Source organism: Rhamphochromis sp. 'chilingali' (assembly GCF_963969265.1).
Source record: "Rhamphochromis sp. 'chilingali' genome assembly, chromosome: 4".
In the NCBI taxonomy this organism is placed as follows: Eukaryota; Metazoa; Chordata; class Actinopteri; order Cichliformes; family Cichlidae; genus Rhamphochromis; species Rhamphochromis sp. 'chilingali'.
The window spans coordinates 33,353,805-33,367,618 of NC_137948.1; the positions used below are offsets into that span (position 1 = coordinate 33,353,805).

General features: G+C 40.7%; 1 protein-coding gene and 1 long non-coding RNA gene across 2 annotated transcripts; both read left to right on the forward strand.

Annotated features, from left to right (window-relative positions):
* LOC308395288 lies at positions 1-964 on the forward strand. Its single transcript, XR_013971370.1, has 3 exons — positions 1-42; positions 442-563; positions 841-964. It is a non-coding gene; the product is annotated as an uncharacterized lncRNA (long non-coding RNA).
* A 56-nt stretch (positions 965-1,020) lies between these two features.
* LOC308395019 (uncharacterized protein) lies at positions 1,021-5,092 on the forward strand (the record flags this gene model as incomplete). The annotated part of the gene is made up of 8 exons (XM_080879674.1): positions 1,021-1,131; positions 1,215-1,448; positions 1,554-1,658; positions 1,765-1,983; positions 2,295-2,621; positions 4,006-4,351; positions 4,457-4,514; positions 4,973-5,092. The coding sequence occupies exons 2-8, from the start codon at positions 1,265-1,267 to the stop codon at positions 5,090-5,092; spliced, it is 1,359 nt and encodes a 452-aa protein (XP_080735800.1). The 5' UTR covers positions 1,021-1,131; positions 1,215-1,264.
* Between the last annotated feature and the right edge of the window lie 8,722 nt (positions 5,093-13,814).

The following is a 13,814-nucleotide window of genomic DNA, read 5'->3' on the forward strand; positions in this document are numbered from 1 at the left end:
GCAGATTAACCCTGATGTCAAGCATGAAAACATCTCAGTTCAGTAAGTAGAGCAGGATGATCATCGTGAAAACAGACTGCACTTCACTGAGCTTTTTCTGGGTAATGTGCAACTTTTTTTAACCACAAAAAAAAAACACTGACAGGATCTAATAACATATATTAAAATGTGTAAATTGGAATCCTTAAAGTAAAACAATAATAAAGCCATCAATAGTGATAAGGAGCAAATGCAAAGGTATAGTTGTAGACTTGCTCCTGCAATATCTCGATTCTTCACTAGAGGGCTCTTTGTGGGGGAAATAAGTAAATGAGGAAGTGATGGTGTTAAACCTGAATGCAGTTTGTCTGCTGACACACTCACACAAGTCAGTGATTCCTGGTAGACAGATGTTGATTTTTAACATTCATGTTTCTGATATTTTCCAAACTCTGAGAGCAGCAGTGATCGGCTCTTTACAATCATCATACATCAACTTTCTCATTAGAAGAGAAAATCTACAGCAGCCATGTTGTTGGCAGAAGCTGGATGTTTGTTCATGGGTTTCATTCTGTGTCTCTCAGGTAGGAATAATTTGTTTCTCCTCCTCATGATGACTGTGATGCTGTTTGTGGAAGGCAGGAGTTTTAGTGTCAAACCTGCAGAAAGTTACAAAATGATTTTAGAGAACAGAAGATTGACAGTTAACAGGATTTGTACTTTTACTGTTCTGAACTCTCAAGTGTATCAAAGCACCAGATTGTGATCCTTCACAGTAACATGCTGTCATCACAGATTAGCACAGAAAAGAAAGTTAGCATAAATGTTCACCATGTTTTCTAATCACATGTTGTGTTAAAGGTGTTCAGGGAAAAGCAAACAGCATCTGTGCCTTGAAAGGTTCATCAGTGAATCTGCCCTGCTCACATCAACATCCCCCTGCAAGAAATGGCTGGTACACTGGACACGATACTGTCTCCAAGATAATGTTCTCAGTAGAGGAAACACATGTAAAGTACAGCATGTCAGCAGAGAGTAATTTCACTCTAACAATCAATAATCTGACAGAGAGAGATGCAAATTTTTACTGCTGCATTAAAACTGCTGACAGATCAAAGTGCCAACAATGTGGAATTCATCTCCATGTTACAGGTACAGTTCTTTTTACAAATGCATCACAAATGAATGAGTTTATGAATGATCAGTGTATTCATGTTGGTCATGTGACCTCTCAGAGCTGCAGGTAAAGGTGATTCCTGCCACAGAGGGACAGACAGTAACACTGATGTGCAGCAGCAGCTGTCCTCTGACTGAAAAGCCTGCAGCCTACATCTGGTACAAGAACAGAGAGTTTCTCTATGAGGACTGGTCTCCCTGGTACCAAGAGCTGCTCAGCAGTGAGGAAGCAGTCACATACTCCTGTGCTGTCAAAGGCTACGAGCATCTCAGAGCCCCTGAAGTCTCTGTGGGTGAGTCATGATGGACGCCTCCTCATCATGTTATGAGATGTTAAACACAAACACTTTACTCTTCAGACTCTAATGAATTTACTGAAAGTTGTTGGTTTTTCTCAGGTTCCATCACAGAGACCTGCTTCAGTGTGACCTATGCTAAAGGGAGAATGTGTTCTTCTCAGCAGACATCAGTGGACGAGTCCTGCTCCATCACATATCCCAGAGGTGAAGTTCTGGACAAACTGCACTTTGAAACTTCATTTTTATTTGTTGATTTATTTGACATGACAGAGATGAACTGGTGGAAAATGTGTTTATCATCTCCCAACAGAAATTCATGTCCAGAGGACTCCTGCTGAACACAGAGGTCACATCAGACTGACCTGTAACAGCAGCTGTTTTCTGACTGAGCCTCTGATTTCCTTTGTGTGGTATGAGACCAGAAAGCCTACAGTGCAGGAGGGAAAACAGATTCTAGTTTCCAGATCTAATCATGACGGTTTGTCTTGTGCTGTAAAAGGTCTTGAGGATGTGCGCTCTGCTGACGTCTGTGAGTAAACTTATCGTCTCTCCACTTACAAAGTATTACCACCACTTCTTGCAATTAAGACTAATCATCACACTGGTTTCCTGTAAAGTTCAGGGTCAGTTTAAAACGTTGGTGATCACATCACAATTCTTATTATTTTCATAGGGTACTTAGTTGTTTTTTATTAGTAGTATTAGTAATTATTGGTATAGTTTAAAGTTATTTTTACTTGTACGTTTGTCAACATCTGTTGCGTTTAAATGTGTGATAGAAATAAACTGATTTGACTAATTAAGTTAAAATATCTCTTCTCTATTCCATCCATATTTCAGGTGTTAGTGATTCCTGCTGGAGTTTGAATTATGTCCACAGCAGAATCTGTGCTCTGGAAGGATCTTCAGTCAACATCTCCAGTAAATACTCACATCCTGACTACGAGCAGATACAGTCTAAATGTTGGTATAAAGTCAAGAGAGAACCTGAACAGCTGACTGAGGATGCAGATCATGTGGAGTATGATGACAGCATGAAGAACCAACACATCCTCAGATTAAAGAAGCTGAAGAGAGATGACTCAGGAGAATACAGGTTCACCATCACAACAGAAAATGAAGAAGTGAAAGAGTTTGATTTTCCTGGAGTTACTCTGATTGTCACAGGTAATTACAGCTTGTTTCACTCAGTGTTCAGGTACCAAAAATGTCCTCAAATTATGTAACACCTGTCACATGTACAGTAACATTTTACATTTCTGGCCCTTGGATCACTTGCTGCCACAGGTAGGTGCATTTTTGGTTACCGGAGCAGAACCATCCACAACAGCATCCATGATGGAGTCACCAAACGTCTCCAGATCTTTATACCAAATTACGCAAATTAATTTCTGACACTGCCAGATTTAGACACTCTATATTTACTCTGTAGATTCTTTATGTGTTTCATGTTCTGGTGAGTGATATTATAATAATAATATGATGAGAGAAAAGTCAAACCAAATCCTACAAATAAGTTAAACCTGCGTTCTGCTATCCATTTAAAATCTTAATTATTTTTCTTCATGCTTTGAAAAAGAAAAAGATTACCTGAGCAACTTTGTAATGTTGACATGGCTGTTTTGGGAAACTGACAACTAACCTTATGTTTGTAAATAGTACCTTTAAAATGCAGTTGCGTAGGGTGGAGAGTACAGCCTTTTTAAAGGTCTGATGTTTTGTGTATCAGGGCATGATGTAAGAAACATGATAAACATGACCTGAGAAGAGGTTTGATTTTGTTAATCCCTCCAAAGAAGCCATACTTGTTCAGTTTTTTTCTAAATATGGCATCATAAACGTTGACCTTTGACATGCTAGATGTGACTCTGTGGTTTTTTGCAGTTTCTCTGAGCATTGCGTGTCTCACCTTTTGCTGTGAAGATTGGCAGCTGTTTGAAGGGTTTCCACATCTGAAGAATCAGTCTCACTGTAGAATGAGGGCAAGCTGTCTGTCAAGTCAAGTCACCTTTATTTGTATAGCACATTTAAAAGATACCAAGTGTCAGCCAACGTGCTGAACAGAGGGACAACGTAGTCAAAATAAATGAAATTATTAAAATAAATGACATAAAAATATTTTTTAAAAATCCATATAATATAAAACCATCCATATAATGAGAGAGAGAGGGAGGACATGAAAACATATAAATATATAAATTCTTACACCATCTGGAAATGGTCTTGCTGATATCTTTTCCTCCTCGTCATTGTGTTAACTCACAAACTGAAGGTCATCTGCTTGGTTCTTAGCCTCTTAAGTCCTCATAAGCAGTACAGGTGGTACATGTGTCTTTAGTTGAGGTCCGCTCAATATTTATTACATAAATAATTGCATAGTGTAACATGTCCTCTTGGATTGTTCATCTGTGGTTGTATTTACCTTATTTCAAGACCTGCTGAGGACAAGAGCTATTTTGTTTTTTTCCTAATTCATAAAATCCTACAATTGAAAGTTTCTTTTTCACATGATTGTATGTTTTACATTTATTGACCAGTCTGGGTGTTTCAGAGCTGAGAGTGAAGATGAGTCCTTCTGCAGTGGTGACAGAGGGTCAGAGAGTCACACTGACCTGCAGTACCAGCTGTCCTCTGACTGACAACACAAACTACATTTGGTACTTGAACAGTCGACCTCTGACCCCGAGAGAGAACCAGATCAAACATCTGATCCTAGACCCAGTCAGCAGGGAGGATGCAGGAAGCTACTCCTGTGCTGTGAAAACCAACAAAGATATCAGGTCTGCTCCAAAGACTCTCACTGTCCAAAGTATCACAGGAACATGGACACCAGCAGCTGCAGGAGTTTCTGCAGCTCTGCTGGTTTTAATACTTCTCACTGTCTGCTGGTGGAGGAGGTGAGGATGAGCCCTGTTTTCTCTCTCGGTTCAATCAGATTCAGTCTCAAATTCTCAGACTAACCACGTGTTCATCTTTGTATTCACTCTCTTTTTACAAACCAGAAAAAAGATTAATTCTCAGAAACCTTCAAGACATGAAACTCTGGATGACTCGCACCTGGTAAAGAAAAACATATTTGTATGCATATATATAAAACTGTACTATAGCATAAAACATCAGCATCATCTATCATGCTTCTTTCACACCAGCTAGGAGAGAGGCTTCATTTTAAAATAGATGTCCAAATCATTAAAATCAGAGAATTGTTGATTTCTGGTTTTCTTCTCTTGTTTTAGTAGGCAGTGAGTTTGTTCTGCTGACAGTTATGTTTTGTACCAAATGTTCCACGTCCTGTACTTCACGGTGGAGGTCATACATGTGTAAAAATTTCCATATAAATGATTTTAAACATTTTATTAACATACCACCTCATACAGCTGAGCTACTATATAAGAGCTATAAGTGAGTCTACTTTGTGTTAATCCTCTCTCCAGCTGAGCTCTGCACTGAAAGATCAGCAATAAGTTCAACAATAATAACATCTCAAATTGTTATTTCTCTCTTTTTTTGGTTCCAAGTATGATGAAATCTCACCCCAACCAGCAGAGCAGGGTCGTCACTGCCCCAGACTTAATTCTTCAGAGGATGAAATGGATCATCTCTATTCCACCATTCCTCCATTTGAGCCCCCTTTATAAGACCATGTCCACTATGGTTCTGTGGACAACTTCTGACCCAGTATAACCCCTAAGTGAGTGTTTTCTGTGAGTCCAATTTCACTAACCACACTCAGGCCTGAATACTGTCAAATCTCTTAAATAGAACCTGAAGCAGGCTAAAAAGTCCCAAAAAGCAGCATCATGTGATGGTTCAACAAAACTCAGAACAGAATATTCTCAACAGAAAGCACAAAGGCTTCGGACTCCAGTGAACCACAGTAAGAGCCATTATCCACAAATGAAGAAAATATTTTGTAGCTGTCCCCATCTAGACACCTTATCTCCACCCACTCTGCCTCCAGCAGTGACCCTGATCAAACCAGGGTTTGTGGCATCTTTGTAGAGCGTGACTCCACCATAGCTTGCCCAAAACTTCCCTGTGATTCTTGCAGCAGGCTGAGCCTTGCCGTCTGTAACTCTCCCAATAAGACGAGCAGCAGCCGTATGATTCATTCAGTCATAGGCCACCAGCACGCCTCGACCATGGCTTAAAAAGACTAAAAAAAGACTGGAGATCACCCCCCTCTCTCATCCAGCAGTGGCGGTGCAGGCCAAGACCCAGGCCAAGCAAGGAGGTTTTCCAAGACCTGCCTCTGGCACTCAGTCTCCTCCTGCAGTGTCTCTGCTGATGCACCACCACCTGCTAACACTGCATCATCACCAGGTCTGCCACCATCTGCACTAGCACCTCGACCAGCTGTATGTGTTGTGGATTCTGCTTGATGTACTGTGATGGACGTTTTTAAATCCTATTTATTCTTTTGATTTTGTGCAACCTGTGTCTGTGCCTACACAAAAATGTGAGCACACGTTGGATCTTGATTTGACTCATGGTTTACCTCTAACTTAAAGGTTTTGTGATGTTGTTTGGTAGGATCATAAGCCTGTCTTGTTTGAGGTTTCCCTTCCTTCCTTGCTGCCAGAAGAAAGTTTAGGAGAGCTGAACGTAAATGGAAGAAGAATCAGCTTCAGGTGTTATACCAAACATTACAGTATTACTGGAATTCATATCAGAAAACCTTTAAAGATGCTAAGAGAAAACATTTTGCTGCTGTTATTCAGGCAAACTCCTGTAAGCATTACGCCTTATTTAAAACCACTGACATGGTCCTTCATGCTCCACAGACTGTTGGTGTCGAGTCCTCTCAGGAAATTTGTGAAAATCATCGGTGAAAGCGCAGATTTCCTATTCCGTTCTCGACCCTTCTATGCCTGTCCATATCTCTGTTGACTTTGACAGGTTTGCACCAGTTTCTTTGCTTTGCCTGCAGGAGTTGGTCTGTCACCTGAAGCTCTCAGGTTCCCCTTATGATTCTCTCCCTCCTCAATTTTTCAAAGAGGTTTTCCTCACTACAGCACCATTTGTGCAATCCATTGTAAATAGTAGTTTTCCCTCTGGTGTTGTATCTGTCAAACTTAAACATGCATTGATTCAGCCTCTACTCAAGAAACCTGCTCTTGATCCTGATATTACTGCAAATTACAGGCTTATTGTCATCCAGGGAAGGACGGACATTGTTTTGCTGTGCTGTATTTTAATGTGAAGTGTACATATTTATTTTTTATATTGCATGCATTGGTTATATTTTTGTGCAGTGTTTTATTTAGTTTGCATGTTTTAGTTGCCGGCAAATTGTCCTGGAGAGACTCCGCCTTTTCCCCGTTTTGACTAATTGGACACACCTGAAGAGGAAAGGAAAGGTAATTTACAGGTTGCTCATTGACACATAAAAGGGTTGGAGCCGGTGTTCAACAAAAAATGTAACACGGAGAATGCGAGACAGACAGAGGAAAGACACAGACGATCAGAGGGGAGAGCGAGAGACGATCAGAGAGTAGAGATGATCAGATGGAGCAGACGACCAGCGACTGGAAAGGGGAAACGATCAGAGGAAAAAAAGGCAGATGACCAGCGACTAGGGACGCGTAGCGGCAGTCTGGTGGCAATAACGACAAGAGCCAGCTCGTGCACTGCGGGAGAACAGAAGCAGTGAGACCGCGGTGCCGATTACAGTTTGAGGAAGCGGCGGGCGGAGTTGAGAGCTCTGCCCACCCGGGTAAGTCTTTGACTTATCCTTTTTATAAAGTAAACTGCCAAAGGAATAGTGACTGCCGCTCCCTCCCTTTCTTCAGTGCACCAGGACGTGGAATGCGGGGAGGAAGGCGAGGACTCCGCTGGGTTTCCCTCTTTTATTACTACGCTGGACCTCTTAGTTTTCTGTGACTTTTAGGCCGTGGTGGATTCCACTGGACTTTTAATGTTGTTTGTTATTGATTTTTATTGTGTCTTCCCTTGGCCAAGGTTGTTTTAATTCATTCTATATTTTTAACTATTTAAACATAATAAATTATATTTTTTAATTCTACAGTTTTGTTTCGTGTGCTTTTCCCTCGGCGGCTCCATTGCTCTACCCGTTTTGAGGAAGGTTTCCTTCCTTTTAAAAAAAAAAAACCCACAAACATCTTGAAAGATAAAATTAGCCTTTCCGCCCCGGTGTCACATAATCTCCAAACTGCCTTTGATCTCAAAAAATAATGAAAAGCAGATTACAAGCAATTAATGTCCTTTTTAGAAGAACACAGTATTTTAGAAGTTTTTCAATCTGGTTTTAAAGTTTTGCATAGTACAGAATCTGCCCTTTTAAGAGTTTTTAATGATGTGTTTTTAGTAACTGACTCGGGTGACTGTTATTATTGTGCTTTTACATTTAACTGCTGCCTTTTGATAGAGTGGATCATAAGAGTTTAATTTACAGCAGTTGGCGGGTGTTAGGAGTACCGCACTGCAGTGGTTCACATCCTATTTGGCACAGCGAACTTTCTCTGTGAAACTTGGTGAATTTTTTTTGTTTTTAAATCTCTGAATGACCGTGGGTTTGCTGTAGCCGCTCCAAAGTTGTGGAATGATCTGCCCTTGTACGTTAGGCAGGCCTCTTCTTTCTCAGTTTAAAACTCTTATTGTAACATATTTATTTGCTGAAGCCTTTGGCACTCTTTGAGAGGTCGACTCAACTTGTTTTATCAACTTTTTTTAACATGTTTTGTTTTATTTTTATTTTATTCATTTATTTATTTTTTATCTTATTTTGTGTTTTATTGTGTTTATGCTATTGGTACATGTACAGAACTTAGTGATCCATGGTTTTATGTCAAAGTGCTTCATAAATAAAGCTGGTATGGTATGTTTGGCTCCACTGTAGCAAGTCTCCAGCTACTGAGGGGACCCACCACGACACGTCAACACACAGGATGTGGATGAGTGCACAGTTCACTGCATTTAATTGGTTGAGGCTACAGAAGCCACGCAAGCCTCTATCTTTAGACTCTAGCTCTGTTCTCTTTTCAGGCTACTAAAATAGGGGAGGCAAGATTAGGTTTTGATAGCTTTCTTCCTTTAATAACTAAAATCATCAATTAAAAATGTATTTTGCATTTACTTATCTTTGTCTAACAATAAAATGTATTTGATGATCTGAACATTTTAAGTGTAAGATATAAAAAAATCAAGAAGGGGGTGAATAGTTTTTCAAGGCACTTTGATGGTCTGTAGAAGAATCAGCCAAAGGTTTGAAGCAGTTCAATGTAAAATTAGAATAACTGTCTTGCCTCCTCAGCTGAACCTTGACTCTATGGATGAAAACATCCCAGCTCATCACTATACAACACTGCCCTTCACTGATAACCACACGGGTGACTTTGAGTTCACCATCAAGTCACTGCCTGCTCACTAAAAAAAAGAGTTTGTAACCAGTGATGGTTTTATTATCTGAAATAACTTCAGCATCAAAACAGAGACACCACAGCTGGTATATCGGTCAGTGTTCACTCTCTGTGTTCGGGCATATTATACAGAAGAAATTAGAGGAAAAGTAGCAGTGCTTGAATTGTTCAGTTGAAAAATGTGTAATGAAATCCATGTTTCACAAATGTCCTGCAAAATGCAAGAAAACTTGTTAGTACTTCAAAAAGGGCAGTTTTCATGCATGCTGTCAGAAATGAAAACTTCTGTCGTCATGTTTCTTTATTTTTTTACACCACAAAAGAAAAATCCAGTAACTGTCAGGGTCTGTGGGATGAGCAGACCAAGTGTAGAGGTCGAGGACCCAAATTCAGACAAAGGGAGACAATAATACTATAATAAAAGGCACCATTTATCAGGTTGGTAATCCAGACAAAAAAAATTACAATAAAACTTTAAAGAACTACACTAAGCAAAACATTAGGAGGCACAAGAAGCTAGAAAACACTGAGGGAAGGTGAGCTGATGATCCATAAAGGACAAAGGGAGACTGACACAATATATACACAAGAGAGAGCTTAGGGGATATTGATCCCCTGATCCACACCATGAAGATATGCAGCAACAACGTTGGAATGCCATTCGTACTGGAGAAGTGTAGTCAGATGGTAATGAAGACAGGAAAAGTGGTCAGAACTGAGGGGATCGAACTACCAGAAGATAACATTCCAGATGCTGAGGACAGCTACAAGTATCTGGGAATTCCACAGGCAAATGGAAGACACGAAGAAGCCGGTAGGAAAGCTGCAACCACTGAGTACCTGTAGAGGGTTACGCACGTCCTGAAGAGTCAGATGAATGGTAAGAACTAGATCCGGACTATCAACACCAACGCCCTGCTGGAATAATAAACTGGCTAACTGAAGAGATGGAAGCCACTGACATCAAGACAAGGACGCTCCGAACCGTGTATGGAGGGTTTCACCCCAAGTCCAGCACCCTGAGGCTCTATGCTAAGCGGAAGGAAGGAGGCCGGGGACTAGTGAGTGTCAGCACCACAGTCCAGGATGACACAACGAACACGCAGAAATATATCAGGCCACATGCTCAGTGAATACCACAGGCAGCAGAAACCCAAGAAAGAGGAGGAACCATCATAAAAGGTTAGTCCCCTGTGCAGTATGTACCACCATCAGATAGAGGAAGTGGCTGACATCCAGAAATCCTACCAGTTGCTGGGCAAAGCCGGACTGAAAGACAGCACAGAGGCACTAATCATGGCAGCACAGGAACAAGCTGTAAGTACAAGATCCATAGAGGCTGGGGTAGGCAAGACCCCAGGTGCAGGCTGTGTAAAGGTACCCCTGAGACAATCCAGCACATAACAGCAGGGTGTAAGATGCTAGCAGGCAGGACAGAAACATCTGTGGCCTGGAAAATGTTCTGGAAGTCCCGAGGTCAAAATGGACCTCCCTCTAGGGGGGTGGTCGAGAATGACCAAGACTGACCGAACTAAGATCCTGTGGGACTTTGAGATATAGATGGACAAACTGGTGATGGCTAAATGAATGGACATAGTAGTGGTGGACAAGGAGAGGAAGATGGCCATAGTGATAGACGTAAAGATACCGAATGACAGCAACATGGGTAAAAAGGAACATGAGAAGCTGGAATTCTTATATATAATTTTACGGTACTGAACTTTTACGTCATTTAATTGTTTACTTATTACTTAATTACTTTAGTGTAGTATGGTGTAGTATACATTGGTGTTGAGAAACTTACAGTTAAAGATGAGATCTTCAATATCATAATGTCATTACTGACTAATTAGTCTAAAGAAGAATTCCGTAGAGTGAACAGTATAGATCCAGATGTGTGATAATAAATTGTTCTTTCAAAAGTGTTGCTCTGCATGCATCATAGTGAACTACAGTATCATAGACATCATCTGCCTCTTTCTCTTGGTTTCTTTTTCTCACGCCACAAGATAACCACAGACAACTGTGTTACAAGTCTCTACTCTCATTCTGGTAAAACTCTCATAACTAAATCAAATTTGCTGTTGCTGCAAGTTTTATGAGCATATCTTGTGATTTTTTCTTTTTACAGGAAAGAAAGAAAATAAGAATCATGGTAAAGTACAGAGCAGCAAAGAATACTTCAAGTTGATTTGAATGATGGCAGATAGCTGCTGCACTACACTGACTGTTCATCATGTCACTTTCAGGTCGTCATGTCTGCAGGTTTCTCGTCACTCGAATTTTTTTCTGAACCACCAAATAACCACATGAGATTCACGTTGCAAGTAGCACGTTTCTGCCTCTAAAAGAGGAGTGTGGTGGAGAGATTCTAAACACAACATCCATGCAGCACAACCGGACTGCTCCTAGTCATACACTTCTTCTAAATGTAAGGATGACAGTATCTTATATCCATCTAACTTCAGGGTCGGGGGGCCCGCTGGAGCCTATCCCAGCTGTCTTAGGGCACCATGGACAGGTTGCTAGTCTAATACATAGACTGAGACAACCATTCACACCTATAGGCAATTTTAGCGTTTCCAATAAACCTAACCCCACTAGCTGCATGTCTTTGGACTGTGGGAGGAAGCCAGAGTACCCAGGGAGAACCCACGCAAACTCCACACAGAAAGACCCCGGCCTGATGGTGGAATTGAACTCAGGTCTTTCTTGCTGTGAGACAACAGTGCCAACCATCCATGCCGCCATGTTGCCCAGTCTATTATAGCTGGGGACCATAATTTTAACAGAATGTACTCCTTTTTCTTTTTCAAAGAAGACAACTGCATCAATGATGGTATTTTAAAAAATTGACAATACTCTCCAGATGCTTGAAGCCTGGTACGAGACACACATATTTAGATAATTAGCTTTCACTTGTAAAGAATAATCACAGATTTTTATTTCAGATTTGTATTTCAGAAAATCTGCAACAACATGTTTCTTTTACATTACTGCCATCTTGTGGCTGCAGTTTGACAGTTTCACTGAAAACGGCTTATTTCAAATTCAGTAGAGACTGTGAGCATCTACTCAAGACTTTTAATTGCTTATCAGCTGCTTTCCTTTCTATAAAAGTCACTGCATGCCACTGCTAAGTAGTGTGTCAGAAAAATGTTCTTATAAAGGGAGACAGTTACGCAGTGAGCATAACAAGTTTATTCTCTGTCTCCAAAAGTTGATTCTGTTCATCTGGACGTAGCGTTTTCACTGGGAGAAACATTTCATCACTCATCCAACTGACTTCTTCAGTCTCAGCTGACTGCAGGTTTCCCCAATCTTATAAACAGTACATTTGCATAATGACTAAAACCAGCTCACTGAAGGAACAATGGGCTGGGAGGTCAGTTCCTTCATCATAATTATGCATATTCTCATGACCATTGATCAACAACCACCATCTCTGAATCGAGGAGGGGGCCTAAGGGTACATCTTTCACCATCTTACAATGCTGTCATTGCAGCCATTCCCCAACTCTCTGTGAATGGAACTCATGGCCATTGATCAGCGATTGTTGATCAATGCAGAAATAAAAATGTTTACATCCTGGTTGAAAACATTGTTCTGTGAATGATATCCACTGTATCTGTGCTGTTGATGCCTTTTGAAAGCATTCCTAATAGCATCTATCTAGTAATATTCCTTTTGCTCAATGGTTCATGGAAGTATTAACAGTTTTTTTTAACTGCCTTTATAAATTGAAATTCTTCAGCCTTATACTAGTAAACGCTTGTGCTACATGCAAGAGGCAGGTAGAGTCAGCTCAGTATCCAGCTGTTATTATGAAAATTTTCTCTTTGGCATCCACAGATGCAACAGCTGATAACAAAATGGTGCAAACAGAGGTGAATCCACGTAAATATACTTTTTATATCTCAAAGTCCTGAAGACCACAGTGGTTATGATGGCGTCCTTATATGCCAACACCCGTGTGGAGTGAAGACACGCTAATGACAACGAGATGTGAGCAGGGCAGACGTTAAATTAAGGTGAAGTTTAAGTTCTCAGTCAAATATGTGCTTATCTAGTGTCATTTATTTCCAATTTTTATTTGTGGATATTGATCATTAAATACTGACACGAGCTTATGAGTAGTGGAAATGCAGGTAATCGTGTCTTTATCAGTGATGGGAATAACGGCTGTTACTTTTTTCAGTAACTAGTAATCTGAATAATTACTATTTCTATTGTTACATCGCCGTTACTCAGAAGAAAATGCGGTGTGGACTGATTAGTTGAGGAATAATAAAGAAGTTGTGGTAAACCAATCACATGATCAATTTAAGGTGGCATAGCAACAAGATGTTATGTCAACCCAAGACTCAGGGTGGTCAAAAACCAAAAGAAAAAATCTCCTCTGCAACGTGTCCAAGCACACTGGCTTCACCTGCACAGCGGTGGTACCAAGGTACGTATCCCCAACAAAATTTTAATTCCCCTGCATCGTGAGCACGTTTTGCACAAAGAAGCATTTTTTTGAAAAATGTATTGATAGCAAAGATTTTCTTGTAAAGCAAAGGGGGCCGAGCAAAAATAGTTTGGGAACCACTGTAATAAATAAACTTGGATGGATTTGATGCTGGCGTGACCAGAGTGCACACATCTGCTGTTGCTCACAGTGGTCCAAGAGAGTTTGTGTGTTTGCTCAGACACATGAAAAATTAGAGGGAACATTGTTTGTGAGTCAATATCCCTGACATGGATCCTGGAATGCCTAGAACTGTACAAGGACCAAAGACCCCTCAACACAAATCAGTGGGGGTGTGGGGAACAACACTAGAGGTTAATCTAAAGCCAGGAGAACAGTCACTGTCAACTGCAGGATCTGCAGAGGAGATGTTCTGTTCCAACTGCTGTTTTTCATTGGCTTCAGCCCCCTCACTAAGATCATTAACAAGACGGGCTACAGATACTGAGTACGAAGTGGAGCAGTTGTCA